The sequence below is a fragment of the Saccopteryx bilineata genome, chromosome 9 (assembly GCF_036850765.1).
Source record: "Saccopteryx bilineata isolate mSacBil1 chromosome 9, mSacBil1_pri_phased_curated, whole genome shotgun sequence".
Taxonomy (NCBI): domain Eukaryota; kingdom Metazoa; phylum Chordata; class Mammalia; order Chiroptera; family Emballonuridae; genus Saccopteryx; species Saccopteryx bilineata.
This window is the reverse complement of record NC_089498.1, coordinates 52,624,060-52,646,496: the sequence shown is the minus strand read 5'-3', so window position 1 is coordinate 52,646,496 and position 22,437 is coordinate 52,624,060. Positions and strand designations below refer to the sequence as shown.

The following is a 22,437-nucleotide window of genomic DNA, read 5'->3' as shown; positions in this document are numbered from 1 at the left end:
GCCCTACCAAAAATCAGAGGGTAAAGGAAAGCTTTGATGTTGCTTTTAAGGGTTAGGCTCTTTAGGACAAAGCAAGATCATAAACTAGAATCACGAACATAAAGTAATGCACATTCTTCTAACTCACCCAAGTATACTGTATCTTATAAATAAAGAACACGTGAAGAAATTTAGTGTATACATATTTTTGTTAATAATTCATGAATATAAATAATTCATTGAAGTTAATGTATTCTTAGATAATGATATATAAAGTTTATATATTATGGGGAATAAAAGCTTAGTTGCTGGAATTCATCATATTCTTTTATCTACACCACATATATTTAACACTTACAATAAAGAGTCAACTTTTATATACAAATAAAAGAAACAAATTAGAATAAATAGTTTAAAAAGGTAATGGAAAATTATATGGTACTGAAAATGAATTTAAAGATACAAATAAGTGGAAGCATACACCATGTTCATGGATATGAATAATTAATATCAATAACATGTTTATATTACCCAAAGAAATTTATAGATTCAATGCAATTGTTATCAAGATACCAATGGAATATTTTACAGAACTAGAACAAGTATTCCAAATATTTATATGTAACTACAAAAGTCCCCAAATAACTTTAGTAATCTTGAGAAAAAGAACAAAGTTGGAGGAATTATGTTATTTGATATCAAACTACACTATAAGGCTATAACAATCAAAACAGCATGGTACTGACATAAAAATCAGACATACAGATCATTGGAACAGAATAGAGAGCCCAAAAGTCAACCCACACCTTTATGGTCAATTAATATTTGACAAAGGAGGCAAGAACATACAATGAAACTGCATCAAACTAAAAAGATTTTGCATAGTCTATTCAATAAATGGTGCTAGAAAAATCAGAGAGATATGTGCAAGAAAATAAAGCTAGACCCCCTTCTTACACCATATAAAAAATAAACTAAAAATGGATTAAAAACTTAAATATCAGATTTGAAACCATAAAAATTCTGGAAGAAAACATAGGTAGTAAGACCTTAGACAATTCTCACAGCAATATTTTTCTATCTCCTCTGTCAAGGGAAACAAACAAACAGAATAAACAAATGAAACTGCATCAAACTAAAAAGATTTTGCACAGCAAAGGAACCATCAACAAAGTGAAAAAATTCAGCCTCCCACTGAATGAGAGAACATGTTTGCCAATTCATCTGATAAAATATTAATATCCAAAATTTATAAAGAACTTATAGAACTCAGCACCAAAAAAAATCCAATTAAAAAATGGGCAAAGGATCTGAATAGACACTTCTGCAAAGAGGACATACAGATGGCTGATAGAAATATGAAAAGAGGCTCAACATCAGAAACCATCAGAGAAATACAAATTAAAACCACAATGTGATATCACCTCACACCTGTCAGAATGGCTACCATCAATAAATTAACAAACAAGAAGTATTGGCAAGGATGTGGAGAAAAGGAAACACTTGTACACTATTGGTGGGAATGCACATTAGTGCAGCCATGGTGGAAAGCAGTCTGGAGTCACCTCAAAAGATTAAAAGTGGAACTGCCTCATGACCCAGCATACCACTTCTGGGAGTTATTTGAAAAAACCTAAAACTCTAATTCAGAAGAATATGTACACTCCTATGTTCATTGCAGCATTATTTACGACAGGCAAGATTTGGAAGAACCCCAAGTGACCATCAATAAATGAGTAGATAAAAAAGCCGTGGTATATTTACACAAAGAAATTTCCTTTTTTTTCTTTGTGGCCATAAAAAAAGAAGGAAATCATACCTTTTGCAACAGTATGGATGGTTCTGGAAAGCATTAAGCTAAGTAAAATAAGGCAGTCAGAGAAAGACAAGTGCCATATGATTTCACTCATACGTGTAATCTAATGGTGAAAATGAACTAATAAGCAAAATAGAGACATACTCATAGAGTACAAGCTGACAGCTTTTGGGGGTGGAGGCCTTGGTGAAGTAGGTGCAGAAATTAAGGGGAAAAAAAGACAAAAAAAGGGAGAGAAACATCATGGACATGAACAATAGTGTGGTAATTGCCAGGGGACAGGGTGGGATGGGGGTCATGGAGGAGGGTAGAGGGCAGATAAATTGTGATGGACAAAGACTTGACTTGGGGCGCGCTGAATACATAATATGGTTTACAGAGATGTGTTGTGAAATTGGGCATCTGAAACCTGTATACTTTCATTAACCATTGTCACCCCAATATATTTATTTTAAAGAGAAAATAAATAAATAGATAGATAAACAGATAAAAACAAAATGAAGTGTAAAATGATAACATTAAAATACATATATAATATCCATTGCCTAATGTACCTGTTTTTAAACTTGCATTTTAGATAAAATTATTTTAACATGATACTTCTATTGTTTAGTAAATCTGATCATAGGATAAAAGTTTAAAAATAACAGGTCTTTGATGACTGACATAAACACTTTCATGTATATCACACATAGACAAACTGGAAAGTCTACTTACACTTGGTATTATAGGAGGTGTCAACGTGCCTTTTCTTAAACCTTCCCAATTAAAGCCCTCAAACCATCTACAGAAGGAAAAAAAGTAGAGAGTCAAAAGCATTTTACCTCAGTTAAAACCTTCTCACTGAAACATATATAATGTCCATGACTGATGGAAAAGAGTTGGACAAAAATTTTTAATATGACAAAAAATGTTTTCTACTTAATTGTATATTTTTTAAAGGTATATTATTTTGTAGAATGCATCTTTAAAAAAATCTAATAGTCAATTTTTAAAACACCAATTAGAAAGCAACTCCTTTTTATTCTAGTGATTTTAGTCATAATGTCTGTATGACTCTGTTCCTACACTATCATTATAACTTAAAAAAGGTCATAATATGCTTGGACCTGTGTCTTACAGATATTATTCTGAGGAGGTAGAATCGGGCATAAAAAGATATGACAGAAAATTATCTTCCCATCTTTGCCACTGATTTCGTCGGCAGCTTCAGTTAATAAACTGCATTGGTAATGTCATTGCATTGGTCTCTACATATCTCATTTTCCTCCTTTCTGTCTTTTTTAATACGGTGAAGATATTTTGTGTATATGGGGACCAAATAATATGAAGGAATTTTTTTGGTTTGTTGATTAGTTTCTATTGTATTTTTGTCTTTCAAAGAGTTTACCATTAGCAAATGCTTATAGCAAACTCTTAGCAGATCTTTGACACAGTCATAAGGTATTTTGGTAAATAAGTTACCTTGGTAGGGATGTGAATTTCCTGAGTGTTATAGAAACAGACAAATAGAGAAAAACCAGTTTGGTCTTAGGTTAGCTCTAGAACATTTGATAATATGCATAAGGTCTGATATTTAAGATGCTTTATTATTATTTTTTTGAAGACTATACTCTACTTTTTTTTCTTTGTCATATTATCTAATCAGGAAATGGTTGGAAAAATATATTTTGGTTCTAGACTAGGAAATGAGGTGTGATATGTTGGAGACATTTGTTTTTAATATTCTGGTAGGAATAGAATCTCAGAATTATAATATACATGTCTTTAGGCTAATTGTATTAGTTATACTACCACTAAGTTAAACAACAGTCTGGGGAAATGGTTGTCAGGTTTTCTGAACTCTCAAACTTAAAATTATAAGGAAAAAATACTTACTTGTGCTTTTGAATGTCTTTCACTCCATTTTTCAAATTCCCTAATCTTTCTGATGGATTATCCCTAAAAATAAAAGAATTGATAAGAAATTAAAATTTTTTTCACATTATAAGCCTTTCAAAAATAATGTAGCTGAAATGCTTACCTGCATAGTTTTTTAATTAAATTAGCAGCATTTTTGGCAATCTTCTTTGGAAATTCTATCATGTCAATCCCTCTCAATATGATGTTATAAGTTTTCATAGGATCTGGGCCTGAGAAAGGTGGGCTACAAGAATAAAAGACATGAAAAAAAGTACTTTATTTTTTCTAAATTAAAAAACTTAAATTTTTGTAATTCCATAAATGTCATCATTACTTATTTTGGAGCTTATGGAATGATAATGGACTAAAACTGATCAATAGCAAAAAAGTGTGCAAATTTTCCTAAGAAAACCAATTACATGTAAACCAATCACAAATGGGTCGAGTTTGTCTGCTGTCCCTTATTTATTTATTTACTTGCTTACTTATTTATTTTTGCTGCGGATGCCTTATCCCTCTTGCTGTTCTTAGTCATTCGGGTGCCTCTTCCACTTTCTTGCTCTTTCTTGTACTAATCATCTCACTGAATACACTTTGATGAAGTCAAATTTTTTAGGATGGCCTACAAGCACATCAATGATAGGACTCCATTTTATGGAATCACCACACTCATGCATGGGAATTCAGGCATACCAGCTTTCTGCTTCTCTGAAATACTGTGCCATGGTGTCTCCCAAGGTGCTGTTTATTTTGCCCAGGTAAACTTGTTCTTGCCAATGCCTCATTTATCAGGTCTTTTTTTTTTTTTTTTTTTTTTTTTTTTTGTATTTTTCTGACGCTGGAAACGGGGAGAGACAGACTCCCGCATGCGCCCGACCGGGATCCACCCGGCACGCCCACCAGGGGCGACGCTCTGCCCACCAGGGTGCGATGCTCTGCCCCTCCAGGGCGTCGCTCTGCCGCGACCAGAGCCACTCTAGCGCCTGGGGCAGAGGCCAAGGAGCCATCCCCAGCGCCCGGGCCATCTTTGCTCCAATGGAGCCTTGGCTGCGGGAGGGGAAGAGAGAGACAGAGAGGAAGGAGGGAGGGGGGGTGGAGAAGCAGATGGGCGCTTCTCCTGTGTGCCCTGGTCGGGAATCGAACCCGGGTCCCCAGCACACCAGGCCGGCGCTCTACCGCTGAGCCAACCGGCCAGGGCTATCAGGTCTTAGTTTAAGTGTTATGTTGCATCCTCAGAAAGGCCTGCTTTAGCCTGACCAGCCAGTGGCGCAGTGAATAGAGCGTCAAAGGACTCAGGTTCAAAACCTTGAGGTTACCAGCTTGAGCATGGTCCCAGAAGCTTGAGCATGGGATCATAGACATGAACCGATAGTTGCTGGCTTAAGCCCAACTGTCACTGGCTTGAAGCCCAAGGTCTCTGGTTTGAGCCCAAGGTCACTACCTTGAGCCCAAGGTCACTGGCTTGAGCAAGGGGCCACTCGCTCTGCTGTAGCCCCCCTCCCCAGTCAAGGCACATATGAGAAAGCAGTAATTGAACACCTGAGGTGCTGCAACAAAGAATTGATGCTTCTCGTCTCTCTTCCTTCCTGTCTGTCCCTATCTGTCCCTCTCTCTGTCTCTCTTCCTGTCTCTGTCATGAAAAGAAGGTCTGCTCTAATCAACCAAATATAAACAATCACAAAACCTTAATCAGCCAATATAATAATTTAATGATCAAATTTTAACTTTATCTAAATTAGAGTCCCTTGTCATATTCCCTTTTTTCTTTCCTCCTTTTCTCTTATAGGACCCTAATGCCACTTATTCTGCTTTGTCATTACTTCTTTATGCATGTGGTTATTTGTTTTATATCTGTCTTCCCTTCCATATTTTATTTTGTTTTCCACTGGAAATTTTAGAGTCTCATAGAATGCCTAGCACATAGTAAGTGATCAGTAAATATCTGATGAATAATACTTCTACTAACGGTCCTTCTCCTTTCCTTTTCTGCCCGTTCATTAGTAGATAAACTAACACCAGGCATCCTCTTTGTTAGGAAGGATGCAGTATCCAAGACTTCATGAGCCAGATCTATTGTTTTTCTTTTTCTATTTAACTTATCCATCCTTGGAATGTGGCTTTGTGCCAGGATCAGAGAAAATATAGAGACCACTAAAGTCAGTTTCATCCATCAAATTTCTCACAGTTCGGGCAGGAGAATAAATATACCTTGAAAATTGATTTCCATGGAAATTATTCTAATTCAGGGCTCATATGTCATTGGAAAAAATATTGTGCATTATTATTATCTTTAGTCCATCATGTTTACTAACAGCAGTTCAAATTATTTCCCTCTACTGAGCAGGCTACAAACAATGAGTTGCTTAAAATAGAGAGTATGTAGTAGGTATGTTGTGCTGAGAACTGTGATGGTATTTGCCTTTGAGTTTCTGTCCCTATTTTCTGTGATAAGTATTTTAAATATGTAATATATCATTAGCTATTAATTTAAACCATCAATTTTAAATCACTTTTAAACATATGTAAATAGGCAATTCTATTTCATCTCTTAGAATTTAAAATTTTCCTTTTTGTGATGTTATGATTAAATAGTCTCTTTATTCTCTTAAGTTAATTTGCCAGTTTTAATTTTTACTTTAAAGATGAGGAAGAACAGCCTGATCAGGCAGTTGCATAGTGAATAGAGCATTGGCCTGGGATGCTGAGGACCCAGGTTCAAAACTCCAATGTCACTGGCTTGAGTGCAGGCTCATCTGATTTGAGTGCGAGCTCACCAGCTTGAGTGTGGGGTCACTGGCTTGAGCATGGGATCATAGATATGACCCAGTGGTCACTGGTTTAAGCCCAAAGGTCGCTGGTTTGAAGCCCAAAGGATGCTGGCTTGAGTAAGTGGTCATTGGCTCACTGAAGTCCCCTGGTCAAGGCACATATGAGAAAGCAATCAATGAATAAGGTGGCTGCAACTATGAGTTGATGCTTCTCATCTCTCTCCCTTCCTGTCTATCTGATCCTATCTGGTTTGTCCCTCATTCATTCTCTCTCTCCTGTTTCTTTCTCTCTCTCATTAGCATTTATATATATATATATACATATATATACATAATATATATATATATATATTATATATATATGAAGAAGAACCACATCTTAGATTTTTGGTTGTCAATTTAAATGTTTTCCTAATATATATTTTTGATTTTTATTTATTCATTGATCTTAGACAACAAAAATCATTCACTGAAGATCACTTTTGTGGTTTTTACCAGTGATGTATATTTAGTCCAATATATTGATGCAATATATAAAACAAAAAGTTAGAAAATAATTAAAAATCATCTAAGATGCCAAAATATTAATAGTAATTAACATTGTTAAGTATAATTTTATACATTTTTCTATGTAGATGGAGAGACACAGGAGTAGTACACTATACATGCTTTTTATAATAAAAAAGTATTCAATTTAATTTTACTTTAACATAAAGAGTAGAACTGGAAGACATGTATATTTCAAATATGTGTGTCTTCACCAACAATATTAATTCTTAAAATATTTTCCTTAAATTACAAAGACATTTTTTAAAAACTTTATGTTTGGAGTTTTTTTTTTTATAATGACATAATTTAACTGTAGAAGAATACTTAAGATTCTTAATTGTAAATGATGACAAATAGGTTTTCATATATTCTTATCTTCTCTCTCTACTTTAACTGTTGTTGATTTCAGTATTAAGAATGCCAAAGACGGCCCTGGCTGGTGAGCTCATTCAATTAAGAGCGTCGTCCTGAAATGACAAGGTTGTGGACTTCATCCCCAATCAGGCAACATACAGGAAGCAACCAGTGAATGTATGACTAAGTGGAACAACAAATGAATACTTCTCTTCCCCCTCCTTTCCCTCTCCCTTCCTCTCTCTGTCTCAAATAAACAAACAAACAAACAAACAAACAAACAAACAAACAAAGCTCTGGCCAGACAGCTCAGTTGTTTGGAGCGCCGACCCAGAGCACAGAGGCTGCCGGTTTGATTTCTTAGGGCATATTCATGAGCAGCTCCAAGATAACATTGTCATTCTGTTCAATACCTAAAATTGTATAATTTAATCTAAGTTCTAATTAATTCGATACAAAGCTCACCAAACCTTTTGCCAATTTCTTTATTCCTTAGTGTTTAATTCTGATTCATCTCTTAGTTGATTTGGTCATACAGTACTATTTTAAAGAAAGGCCTGGGATAGATACTTTTATATATTATTTAGACTTCAAGAATAACTGCTGATCAAAAGCAGTGGTGGGATTCAGCCAGTTCGCACCGGTTTGGCAGAATCAATACCAAATTTTTTTGAGTTCAGCAAACTGGTTGTTAATATACTTGTAATCAGAGCTCTCTCTAAGGTAGGCACCGGGGTAGTTGCCCAATGTGGAAATCACAAATTTAAATTCCTTACTTTTTTTTAACGTTCATCTACACAACAGTGTATTCTAAGCACCTGTAGTAATGTTCATTCTGTCCATAGGTGAAAAAAAAAATTGCAAGTGAGGACTCCAATCAAGAAGCAATATGGAAATATTTTAAGTAACAGTTTTATTGTTTTCTGTCAGGTATTATTTAATTTTTTTCATTAATATTTTAAAACCCTTTATTATAACATCTAGTTTTGTGTACCTTTTTTATTGTTCTTATTTAAGTATTAAATACATGAAATAATAAACTATCTTTTGGTGTATCTTTTTTTTTATATATATACTTAAAATGGTCATTAGGGAAGATAACTGGTTGTTAAATTATTTGAATTCCACCACTGATCAAAAGGATACACTGAGTCAAATCATTTAATTTTGTTATATAATCAAATATGTTTTCCTAACCCATTTGTAATATGTTCTTCATATACATAGTTGTTTCTATTTCCTTTGATTTTTATATCCTCTTTTTCTAATAATTTCTATATCTTGTTCTCCTTTCCATTATTTTCCCCAAATGTATCTATATACTATCTCCCTGGCTAAATTTTTAATTGCTATTATGCTACTTGTTTATAATATGACTTTCAGTTCTTTAGTGTACCTGAACTCTGCTAGTTTACTTCTCTTATTATCTATGAACACTTGCGGGTATCTTTGGGGTTATTTCTTAGAGAGATCATGCTTTCAATTGCCTTATAGAAATTGTAAATAAAACTTTGTCTGAAATTCTTCTATGTTTCTTTGATTCATTTCTCTTGTATGTTATTTAGCTGCCTTTTGCTTATGCATCTTTAAGCTGAAATTAATAGAAAATAACAGCAGTAACAGATTAAAACATTAAGGACACTATTTCACATAAATGGAAGTCCAGGGATAGGGTAAACTCTAGACCTGGTAGGATCAGAGCCTCAATGACCCAGGTTCTTTCCAGGTTTTTGTCCTACCATATCTCAGTGTTGGCTTTACCTAGGGCTATTTCCTCATAGTTGTAAGATGACTACTAGTAGAAATAGGGACTTAATATACATTTAAAAATTATTTATTGAGTGCCTACTATAGGTATTGAAGATTTATATTGAAATTCTTTCTTTAAGTTTGTTTGGACCAGTTTAGCCTCTGAGCCCAGTCCAATCAATGTCAGTCACCAAGGGAATTCTTTGTGACTGAACAGATCATTTGAATCTAAACCTAAAACTGGAGATGAATTCATCTTTGCCTGAGTTGGACTGAATACTTGAACAAAACCAGTAAGTAAGAAAGGAATTGGTGTATGTAGAAGCGGCTGTAATAGTGAGCATGATGGAGAATGGGTCCCACTAGACTCTTTCTAATTTTTAATCATAAATGGGCTAGTTAACTTGAAGAACAGAATAAGCAAGGTTAGAAGGAGGGAGCAAGTAGGAAATTTAGCATCCTTTCACTATGATTATTTTTTACCTTAGAAATCCTCTGACCAGATCATTTATTTTGCTTGCCCTCAATCCTTGGTGTTCACGAGGTTGCATGGCTCATAGAAAACCCCTACCATGTTCTCTGAAATCTTTAGTCACTGTCATTCTCTCTTTAAATACTTATATTTTACTGGCCAACATGATAGGCCTCAAAAAGAAGAACTGGTTTATCTGTATGAGATAAACCATACAGACTCAGTTTCTCTACTGTTTTGTAGTGCTTATTTGGATCTGTATATGAACACTTCTTGACTTTTAAAGGTCCATCTATATATCCAAATTTTATTCCAATAAAGCCATTAGATATGACATTCAGGACCATATCAGTTTGGGGTCATGCTCATAGTTCAAGGTTTGTCAGAATGATTTCTAGTACAAGTAACTTCCTATTCTTCACAGTGTTTGGTATGTATGGTTGGTGAAACTTTCACTGTACTAAATAGGTTATCCTATAGGCTTTATTCTTTCCTTCCCACACTTCATTCATCTCTCACCTTCCCATACCCCACTACTGTGCAACTGGGTAGAAGAAAAAATAAAGATGTTTTTACTTTGCAATCTTTGACTGAAAGCTTTTGTTTTTATTTCTTGAAATAAGTGCTAAGATAATATGTGCATTTTATTAAGATAATTAACATACAAGATTATATAGTCTCAAGAGTTCACTGTAATGATCAATATTTGTATGTACTGCAAAATGATCACCACAATATTTACCATCCATCACCATACATAGTGACAATTTTTTTTCTTGTCATGATAACTTTTAAGGTCTACCCCCTTAATAACTTTTAAATATGTAGTACAGTATTGTTACTTTTTAACAAAAAGTTTTTAATTTTTAATTGCCAAATAGTTGCCGATTATAAAAAATTCAGACAACACAAATATAACAAGAAAATCAAGTTCTACTTCATTTCTACTCTCTATTGGTAACCATCATAAAGTCTTAATGATTTCTACGTGTAGTGAATTGTGCAGTACACTATTAACTATAGTCACTATGCTGTACAATATATTCCCATGATTTATTCATTTTATAACTGGAAAATTACCCTTTGATGATCTCCCATTTTACCTACTGCTACACCTTGCCTTTGGGAATCACCAGTCTATTCTTTGCTTCTATGAACTTAATTTTGTTTTGTTTTACATTCTATATATAACTGATATCACATGATAATTGTTTTTCTTTATCTGATTTATTTCACTTATAATACCCTCAAGGTCCATCCATGTTTTCGCAAATGACCAGAATTACTTGTTGCCAGTGGCTGAATAATATTCCATTATATATATATATATATTCCACATTTTCTTTATCCATTCGTCTGTTGGTGAACACTTAGGTTGTTTCCATGCCTTGGCTATTGTAAATAATGCTGCAGTAAAAAAAAAGTGTTCATATATGTTTTTGAATTTGTGTTTTCATTTTCTATGGTTACATATCCAGAAGTGAAATTGCTATATATAGGGTATTAGTATTTTTAATTTTTTGAGGGAACTACATACTATTTTTCCATCATGGTTTACATTACCAATTTACATTCTCATCACAGTACACAAGGGTTGTTTCTCTACATCACTGTTCACATGTTATTTCTTATCTAGATAATAGCCATTCCAACTGGTGGAAGATCATATCTCATTGAGGTTTTGATTTGAATTTCCCTGATAGTTATGTTGAGTATTTTGTCATGTACCTGTTGGCCATCTGTAAATTTTCTTTGTAAAATGTCTGATCATACCCTCTGCCCACTTTTTAAACTGGATTGCTTATCTGCTATTGAGTTGTATAAATTTTAATACATTTCAGCTATTTGTTCCTTATTAGATATATTTTAACTCATTTTATTGGTTGTCTTTTTATATTGTTGATGGTTTTCTGTACTGTCCAGAGCTTTTATGTTTGATACAATCTTGTTTATTTATTTTTACTTTTGTTGCCTTTTTTTTTATGGTGTCACATTAAAAAAATTCTTGACCAGATTGATGTCAAAGTGCTTACTGCTAAATTTTTCTTCCAGAAGTTTTATGGTTTCATATTCAAGTTTTTATGGTTTTACATTCAAGTCTTTAATCCATTTTGAGCTAATTTTTGTATATGATGTAAGAGAGTGGTCCAGTTTTCTCAATACCATTCACTGAAGAGACTCCTTTCTCCATTGTATATTCTTGTCTTTTTTGTTGTAAATTAATTGACCCTATATGGGTGGGTTAGTACCTGGGCTCTAATACATTCCATTGATCTGTGTCTGTTTTTATGCCAATACCATGCTGTTTTAATTACTATAGTTTTGTAATATAGTTTGAAATCAGGAAACATAAAGCCTCCAGCTTTGTTCTTCCACATCTGTGAAAAATGTCACTGGAAATTTGATAGGGGTTGCAGTTAATCTGTAAATTGCTTTGGGTAATATAAATATTTTAACAATATTAATTCTTCTAATCCAATAGTAGGGGGTATTTTTCCATTTATTTGTATCTTCAATTTCTTTCATCAATGTCTTAAATTTTTTTTTTTTGTACAGATTCTTTACCTTCTTGGTTAAGTATATTCCTAGATTTTTTTTTATGCAGTTGTAAATTAGATTATTTTCTTTATTTCTCTTTCTGGTAGTTCACTATAAGTGTATAAAATGCAGCATATTTCTGTATATTGATTTTGCATCCTACAACTTTACTGAATTGTTAATGAGTACTAACAGTATTTCCTAATTCGGGTTTTTCTATATATAGTGTAATTTAAAAATAGTAACACTTTTACTACTTCCTAGTCAATTTGAATACATTTAATTAATTGATTTGCCTGATTGCTCTGGCTTGGACTTAAAATACTATGTTTAATAAAAGTGGTAAGGGTGGTCATCCTTACCTTGTTACTGACCACAGTGTAAAAACTTTCAGCTTTTATCATTGAGTATAATACTAACTGTGGGCTTCTCATATGGTCTTTATTATGTTGAAGTATGTTTCTACTATATCCATTATGTTGAGAGTTCTTATCATGAAAGAATGTTAAAAATTTAAATTATTTATCTGCATTTTATTATTTTTAAGTTGGATTTATTTGGGTGACATTAGTTAATAAAATTATATAGTTTTCAGGTATATAATTATATAATATATCATCTGTACATTATACTGTGTGTTTAATTTTATTAAATGATTTTTTTCTGAATCTATAAAGATAATTATATGGTTTTAATCCTTCATTTTGTTAATGTGGTATATCACATTGATTGATTTGTGAATGTAGAACCATCCTTACATCCTAGCTACAAATCCCACTTGAACTTGGTATATTATATTTTTAATCTATTATTGAATTCTATTTGCTAATATTTTATTAACTTCCATATCTATTTTTACTAGAAATATTGGCCTTTAATTTCTTATAGTGTCCTCATCTCGCCTCGTTTTCAGGGTAATGCTGGCATCATACAATAAGCTTAGAAGTATTACTTCTTATTCTATTTTTTGAAAGAGTTTGAAAAAAATTGGTATTAATTCTTCTCTCAATGTTTGGTAGAATTCAACAGTAAAGCTGCCTGGTCCTGAACTTTTGTTTGTTAGAAGGTTTTTGATTACTAACTCAATCTTCTTACTAATAGCTGGTCTGTTGATTTTCTATTTCTTCATGATTCAGTCTTGGTAGGTTGTATGTTTATAGAAATGCATTCATTATTTTTAAATTGTCCAATTTGCATATAATTGTTCATGGTAGTCTCTAATATATTGTATTTCAGTGGTATCAGTTGTAAAGTCTGCTCTTTCATTTCTGATTATATTTTATATTTCTTTAAGTCTTCTCTTTTGGTGAGCCAAACTAAGGTTTGTAAATTTTATCTTTTCAAAGAACCAGCTCTTAGTTTCATCGATTTTTCTATTATCTTTTTTAGTCTCTATATCTTTTGTTTCCAATCTGACTTTTCTTTCTTTCTTTCTTTCTTTCTTTCTTTCTTTCTTTCTTTCTTTCTTTCTTTCTTTCTTTCTTTCTACTAACATTGGGCTTCATTTTTTTTCCTAGTTCATTGATGTGTAAAGTTAGGTTATTTATTTGAATTTTTTTCTTTCATCTGAGCATTTATGACTATGGACTTCCCTCTAAGCACTGCTTTTGATGCATATAAATAAATTTTGAGATGTTATATTTTCATCCTCTTTGGTCTAAAAGTAATTTCTGATTTCTCTTTTGATTTCTTCATTGACTCATTGGTTGTTCAGTTACATCTTGTTTAATCTCCACATATTTGTGATTTTTCCCATTTTCTTTTTGTAATTGATTTCCAGTTTGAAAAGATTCTTGTTTTGTGGCCTAACATTTGAATTATTTTGTGAAATGTTTCATGAGCACATATAAAGAATATGTTCTGTTGCTTTTGGATAAACTCCAGCCTTCACAACTCTGTAGATTACTGTCCTTAGTGCATGGTTTAATGCAGTATTTGTTTCTCTTTTCCTCAAAAAGTTTATAGTCTGCTTTATACCTGGTAGTATCCATGACATTTTTTTTTTAGAGACAGAGAAAGAGGGATAGATAGGGACAGACAGACAGAAACACAGAAAGATGAGAAGCATCAATCATTAGTTTTTCATTGAGACATCTTAGTTTTTCATTGATTGCTTCCTCATATGTGCCTTGACCACAGGCCTTCAGCAGACCGAGTAACCCCTTGCTCGAGCCAGTGACCTTGGGTTCAAGCTGGTAAGCTTTTGCTCAAACCAGATGAGAGCCCACACTCAAGCTGGCGACCTCGGGGTCTCGAACCTGGGTCCTCGGCATCCCAGTCCTATGCTCTATCCACTGCACCACCGTCTGGTCAGGTTCCATGAAATATTTTTTAGTTATTTATAACTATAGTATTATTACCTGCAATACCTGCAAAACATTCAAATTTTATTTAGATATAATTGCTGACAGGTTCTATTTTTTCTATAAATAGTTGACCCTAGATATTTTTATATAATTTCCCTTGCTTCAATGCTGAGAAATGACAAGGCTCAAAGATCTTACAGAAAGACACTAGAAGATCATTCTATATTCACATATGCATAAAGAATTAGCAATAATGAGACCAAAGTTGATGTTGAGTTTGTCGCCTTCAACTGACTCATTTTAAACTTTGCTTTATGAACTCCTGTTCATCTGTATAACTAATTGAAGTATGGTAACAGAATATGGTGAAAGGTACTCTAAGATGGTCTAATGAGAGTGACAAAGGCAGGAGTGTGAGGCTGTTTTCTGGTCTATTTTCATCAGCAGTTTTCTATCAATGTCCATACCTGCCAGTCAGAAGTTCATACATTAGAATTCCCAGTGACCAATAGTCGGCTGAAATGTCATGGCCTTTGTTCAGGATGATCTCTGGGGCTACATACTCTGGAGTCCCACAAAACGTCCATGTTTTCTTTCCAAATCCTATTTTCTTTGCAAAGCCAAAATCAACCTTACAAAGGGAGAAAAAAATATATTTCAAGCCACTTACACTTAAAAGCAAGAATTTATTTTGATGAAGTACACAATAATAATAATAATAAAATAAAAAATGTAAGTTATTGTCTTGTATTCTAAAAGGAGTCATATTTGTTTCAAACAAAGCCTGCCTGATCAAACTTGGTTTCAGTTAAATAAGTTGAAGCTTGAATAAAGGATAAAAACTTTATGTCATTAAAAATAAAGGTAAATATTCTTCCTGGAAGTACTAGTATGTTATGGCATAAACAAATAATTTATCCTTTACTCAAAAATTTTAAAAAGACTAGTTGGACCTACTTGACATATTTCCCAAAGTATACATGATTTATACTGGATTTAATAAAATTGATAATTCATTTAGTATTAATTTAGAAGACACTTTACCACTGAAGGGGCTAATAAAGTCATGGGACCAGTGACTGCCACTGGTAAACACAAACAGATATAAACATAAAAATATTTCCTTTGCTTTTCTAGAAACCTTTTGAATAAGGAGCCTCAAATGCAGAAAATCTATTTTTTATGAAACAATGTAGTGAAGAATACAAATAATTAATTGCCATTAATTTGATTTCTTTGAAACTTATGCTGAAAAAAATAAAACTTAAAAAACTGAATCAGTATTGACATAATCAAAGCCCTCAATAGTCATGCATTAAAAAATAAAAATAAATAAAAACTTATCTTTTACAATAAGTCTTTAGAGCTATTGATCAATTTAAAAAATTATTATTTCTACCACTATCATTCACAAGGTCTGGATAAAATTGTCTGCAAAGTTCATTTTCCCTCATTTGCATTATACTCAAATCTAAAATATTAAAATTATTCATAATTTTCCTTAATATAAATTCTCATTCCCTTTGTATGGAAGAAAGCCAGTTAGCAAAAGAACTTCTGCAAAGCTCTTATAGGTTTATGAACACATGTCATCAAGCGTGAGTCCACTTCAGCACGTTTGGCCAGGATATTATTAATTCAAACTTAGCCAATTTAGTTTCTCATAACTTTAAAGGTCAGTTGAAAATAATAACATTAAAGCCTGCTTTAAAAAAAGTACAATATGTAAAAAGAAAACTATGATTTTTATGTTAGCAAATGAACACAGCTTTATTATAAACCAGCATTTTAAAACTGTAGGACAGCAAATGTGTGAAGTACACTGACCAGTTTGGCATAACCTCGGTGATCTAGGATGAGATTTTCTGGCTTGAGGTCCCGGTAAATAATTCCTTTGGAATGCAGATAGGCAAAAGCTTCTACCACACAGGCTGTGTAAAATCTGGTTGTAGAATCTTCAAATGAACCTCTGAGATACAGAAAATGGAATGAAAAGTAGATAAGAAATTAGTTTCTTTAGTAAGGTTTTATTTCTCATTTTAGTATATTCCTGTGCCAAAATCTGACCCCAGAGATAAAACAGTATAGTCTAAATGGCAATCATATGATTGCCATTGCATTGGGTTTTCAAAAGCATTTGAGGATTATGTCAAGGAATTATTTGCCCTGATGAATAGGATAGTTTAATCTCACTTCCTGAAAACATTGAAGAGTTCAAACACAAACTACATTTCTTGTACTTAATGGCTTCAAAGACCCACGGTAGTCTAAAAAGGCACGGTTACAGTAGTGGGCGAAAGAGAGACCCTATTTTAGAGCTTGTCTACCAAGGGAAGCTGTTTTAAAAGTGAGTTTCTGAGTTTAGTCATATTTATTCATAGAGGGCTTGTTTTTGAATCTTTCTAAATAATATAGACATGGTTCAGCAGAATGTGATTAAAAGTTAACATTTTCAAAGAAGCACTTTGGAAATGAATTGTTATGCTTATGATACAGTCATATCACAAGCTAAGTATTCACCTGTGTTTGAAACATTTGTCAGCAAGACAAACAATACCTATTTCCTACACTGCTGCCATCTTATTAGAAAGAAGAAAATAAAACTAAAAGATAATTAGAAGGAAAAAGGTAATTTGATGTTAGAGTTTACTAGTAAATGTGATTATGATGTTTAACAAGAAAGCTCTCTTTGTCTATCTCTATTTCTCCTGTTATTTATTTAATGAAGTAATACTAAAGGAAGAAAAAACATTGACATCTAAGGTTAACTCCTTGGTTCTAGGCCAAAACCTTTATACTTTAACTTTTTTTTTTTTTTTTTTGAAGCTGGAAACGGGGAGAGACAGTCAGACAGACTCCCGCATGCACCCGACCGGGATCCACCCAGCACGCTCACCAGGGTCGACGCTCTGCCCACCAGGGGGCGATGCTCTGCCCCTGGGGGGGGTCGCTCTGCCGTGACCAGAGCCACTCTAGCGACTGGGGCAGAGGCCAAGGAGCCATCCCCAGCGCCCGGGCTATCTTTGCTCCAATGGAGCCTTGGCTGCGGGAGGGGAAGAGAGAGACAGAGAGGAAGGAGGGGGGGGTGGAGAAGCAAATGGGCGCTTCTCCTATGTGCCCTGGCCGGGAATTGAACCCAGAACTCCTGCACGCCAGGCCGATGCTCTACCGCTGAGCCAACCGGCCAGGGCCTTAACTTTTTTTTTTAAGTGAGATGAGGGGAGATAGAGAGACAGACTCCCATATGCACCCTCGCTGGGATCCATCTGGCAACCCCGATTTGTGTCTGATATTTGAAACAACAAAGCTATTTTCAGTGCCTGAGACTGATGCTTAGACCAATTGAGTCATTGGCTGTGTGGAGGAAAAAGAGAGAGAAGGGGGAGAAGGACAGGAAGAGAAGCAGATGGTTGCTTCTCATGTGTGCCCTTGACCAGGGATTAAATTCAGGACTTGCACATGCAGGGTCAATGCTCCATCCACTTAGCCAACTGGCCAGGGCTTATATGTACTTAATTAAATGAAATTTCTTAAAAAGATAAACTATGATTCTTTTTCTCTCTCCAGTAGTAGATACAATTGAATCATTTCATGCTAATGCACGAACATTAGTGTGAACATCAGCTTTGGGTTGGCAAGATGTAACATGAGAGACAGCACTCAGGCAGTTAGAGATAGTGTGTAATAAGCACAGCCCCAGAACATGTTTTCCTGAGAGTCACTGATGCCATTTTGCATTTTGATGACATGTGCTTCCTTTTAAATACTGAAAAGTAAAGCATATCCATCTAGGAAGTGAAAAAATGTCTATATTATAAAATTAATCAGTGAATCCAAGCCTAAAGCAGTCACCTTTCAGGTCATTTTTTAGAATGATAGCATCTTCTATAAAGGGTTAGTCCGCATTTCAACTTCTAATGTCCTCTGAGTTGTCACTGAAATAATTAGCTCTTCCCAAAAGAAATCTTTGTTTAGAAATACAATTTGGCCCTGGCAGGTTGGCTCAGTGGTAGAGCATCGGCATGGCGTGCGGAAGTCCCGGGTTTGATTCCCGGCCAGGGCACACAGAAGAGGCACCCACCTGCTTCTCCACCCCTCCCCCTCTCCTTCCTCTTTGTTTCTCTCTTCCTCTCCCGCAGCAGAGGCTCCATTGGAGCAAAAGATGGCCCAGGCGCTGGGGATGGCTCCTTGGCCTCTGCCCCAGGCGCTAGAGTGGCTCTGGTCGTGACAAAGTGACACCCCGGATGGGCAGAGCATCGCCCCCTGGTGGGTGTGCCGGGTGGATCCCGGTCGGGCGCGTGCGGGAGTCTAACTGCCTCCCGGTTTCCGGCTTCAGAAAAATACCAAAAAAAAAAAAAAAAAAAGAAATACAATTTAAGGCATGACGCTACTTCTTCTAGGTAACTATGATTACTAAGATTTTAGTATCTCTCTTCAACAATATCTGAATAAAACAATTATGAATTATAAAAACAAGAATTGCATTTATATTAGGAAATGAATAACATACTTTATGTCACCATTGTTTTCTGATTTAGAGCTATCTTAGCAAAATTGACACTATATAATACTGTGTATTGGGAAAAGGATTAAAATAGTATCTTTAAAGTCCTTTCCTCTGGTGTGCTTAATTATATACTGCTCACCAAAAGTAGGGGATATTTCAAAATGAATATGAAGCAATAAAATATCCCCTAATTTTTGTGAGAAGTAATATAAGTTTGTCTATTCAATAACAGTATATTTCTTTTATCTAGAGAGATTATTTGCCTTAAATAGTAAGCATTCTTAATAGTTCATTTCTGATCTATATATCACAGATAATAGGTAATTGACATAGTTTAACTACTTAAATGCTGTAACAATGATTTCAATCGTCCTCTAGGGTGAATGCTGCAGAAGAAAAGCAACACAAAGCCCAAGCAAAACAAAACAAAATGTAACATGGAATAGAGCCTTGTCCTATTTCACATTACATGTTTTGTTTGAATGAGAAAATTGATTACTTCCTGTATCAGGACTATCTAACTGTAATTTGAGTAGGTCTTTTAAAATGCTCACAAATTCTTGATTAACTGTTAGAGGAAAAGATTATTTCTACAATTGTGACTTTGGGCAATATATCTTTGTTTTCTTTAATACTTAGTTGTTAATGAAATCAAACGGACACATGCATTGTTAATGTTATAGGGAGAGTAAACATTTATATGAGAGATTAATTTCTCATATAAACTGCAGAAAGGTATTGAAATTTGTATGCTGAATAAGCTGATTATTAGCAGAAAGATGAAAAATATCTAAATACAACTCAAAGTCATCAGAGGTGGCTATTAGGTTAGGAATATGGACTCTGAAGCAAGAATTCGGAGCTCAAATCTATGCAACTAACTTACTGTGCAACTAGCTACACTTTTCTGGGCCTCAATGTTTTCTTATGAAAAATTAATCTAAGTGCCTACTATGAAATGGGTACTCAGTAAATTATAGCCATTATAATTGATCCCCCAAAACTTCATTTTTTTTTTTTATAAACAGAGACAGAGAGAGGGACAGACAGGCAGAAAGCAAGAGAGATGAGAAGCATCCATTCTTTGTTGAGGCACCTTAGTTGTTCATTGATTGCTTTCTCATATGTGCCTTGACCAGGGGGGCTACAGCAGAGCAAATGACCCCTTGCTCAAACCAGCAACCTTGGGCTCAAGCCAGCAACCTTGGGCTTCAAGCCAGTGACCTTTGGGCTCAAGCCAGCGACCATAGGGTCATGTCTATGATCCCATGCTCAAGCCAATGACCCCACGCTCAAGCAGGTAAGCCTGTGCTCAAGCTGGATGAGCCTGTACTCAAGCCAGAGACCTTGTGGTTTTGAACCTCAGTCCTCTGCTTCTTAGTCTGACACTCTGTCCACTACACCACCACCTGCTCAGGCCAAAGAATTATTTAGCCACTCTCTTTTTTTATTAAGTTTATTTTTAATGTTCACTTTATTGATTTTAGAGAGAGGAAGGGAGAAAGAGACAGGAACAGCCAACCATCTGTTCTTGTACATGCCTTGACTGGGGATCAAACAGGCAACCTCTGCATTTTGGGACAATGCTCATCTGGCCAGGATGCCACTGTCTTAGTGTAAGAAAATTGACTGATACAAGACAGGTATGGAGTCTTTGGGGGACTGGATTAGGGGGTTTACACCACTAATTATCACTTATTGAGTATTTGCTGATTCTCACTGCTATAGCTCACTGCCACAAGACTTCTTTGAAGAGTCTTCTGCTAATCCTTGTTTATTTTACTTATTCTATGCTTCTCACAGATGCGTGGAAAAAATTACCCTTTTATTGCCTACTAATCAAAATGCTATTTTTTTGTGTGCGACAGAGACAGAGTCAGAGAAAGGGACAGATAGGGACAGACAGACAGGAAGGGAGAGAGATGAGAAAGATCAATTCTTTGTTGCAGCTCCTTAGTTGTTCATTGATTGCTTTCTCATATGTGCCTTGACTGGGGGGGCTACAGCAGACTGAGGGATCCCTTGCTTGAGTCAGCGACCTTGGGCTCAAGCTGGTGAGCCTTGCTTAAACCAGATGAGCCTGTGTTCAAGCTGGTGACCTCAAGGTCTCGAACCTGAGTCCTCCATATCCCAGTTCAACGTTCTATCCACTGAGCCACTACCTGGTCAGGCAAAATGCTACTTTTTTTTAAAATCAGAAAGTGAACTGACCACAAATCATCAATCCTTTGGTCTTCACTACTTGACAACCATGCTTATTTATTTCATGATTTCTCTTCTCCTGAGCCATTTTGAAACTTGGAAGGTTTTAGAAAGCTGGGTTCCATTGTTTAACAGATTTATATTGAGAATCTCCCACTTGCAAATATATTTGTAACTGCTTTTAAAAATTAAATAAAAACTTTGTCTCAAATAGGTTTCCATATTATATGACCAATCAATATAATATATGGACACAAAATGTTCCAGCAACACAATTTTATCATAATACTTGTGATATAGGCAATTGGAGGATTTTTAAATACTCTTTTAGAAAGCAGTCACAAGCATTGTATTAAGTGACTCAAAATGAAAAATTACTATTAGAACTGGAAATGACAAGTTACATTTGAGCTAATACATAAATGAAAGTTTGCTATAGCAACAATTAGAACATTGCTTACAGAAATAAATTACTGCCTCATAACACTTTGAAATAATAAACTCTGCCTTGGCAGTGGTCATTCAATTAAAACAAGTAAGGGATAAGTTCTTATATCCTTTGGGGGAATGAGTAGTTTAGCTAGGTGGCAGTATAAAAACAACAATTTTGCTGAGAGAATTAGATAATATATATATATATATATATATATATATATATATATATATATATATGGTGGTAGACACACATTAAAATTAATCACAATGTTTAATCTATTATCATAAATTGAGTCCTGAAATGACAGAATGTACCAAAAGGTAAGTTCATTCCTTTCACTGACTAGTAGCAACAATAATGATATATTTATGTGTATATAATATATATACATAGTATTTAGCCCCTGGCCAGTTGGCTCAGCAGTAGAGCATTGTCCACCATGTGGATGTCCTGGGTTCAATTCCTAGTCAGGGCACACAGGAAAAGTGATCATCTGCTTCACCCTCCTTCTCCTCCCCCCTTCTCCTCGTGCAGGCCACAGCTCAAATGGTTCGAGCAAGTTGGCTCCAGGTACTGAGGATGGCTCCATGGCCTCATCTCAGGCACTGAAATAGCTTGGTTGCTGAGCAACAGAGCAGCAGCCCCAGATGGGCAGAGCATTGCCCTGTAGGGGACTTGCCAGGTCAATCTTTGTCAGGGTGCATGCAGGATTCTGTCTCTCTGTCTCCCTGCCTCTCACTTAATAAAAAAACAAATAAGTATACAAATATGAAGTGTTTTTGCAACCTATGCAGGTTTCTTGCCAATTGTAAAGTTTTGGGGGAACAAGTTATTGTGAAAATAGATCCATTTCTTTTAA

At 34.8% G+C, this 22,437-nt stretch overlaps 1 protein-coding gene across 3 annotated transcripts in view; it reads right to left on the bottom strand.

The window, feature by feature from the left end:
- Positions 1-22,437, bottom strand: part of PRKG1 (protein kinase cGMP-dependent 1) — a 1,486,994-nt gene that overhangs the window by 5,779 nt on the left and 1,458,778 nt on the right. For all 3 annotated transcript variants that reach the window (XM_066243386.1, XM_066243385.1, XM_066243387.1), the window contains 5 exons: positions 16,261-16,402; positions 14,901-15,064; positions 3,819-3,941; positions 3,674-3,736; positions 2,513-2,579 (listed from right to left, as the gene is read on the bottom strand). In XM_066243386.1, the coding sequence (XP_066099483.1) occupies positions 2,513-2,579; positions 3,674-3,736; positions 3,819-3,941; positions 14,901-15,064; positions 16,261-16,402 (559 nt within the window). The remainder of the gene's footprint in view (positions 1-2,512; positions 2,580-3,673; positions 3,737-3,818; positions 3,942-14,900; positions 15,065-16,260; positions 16,403-22,437) is intronic.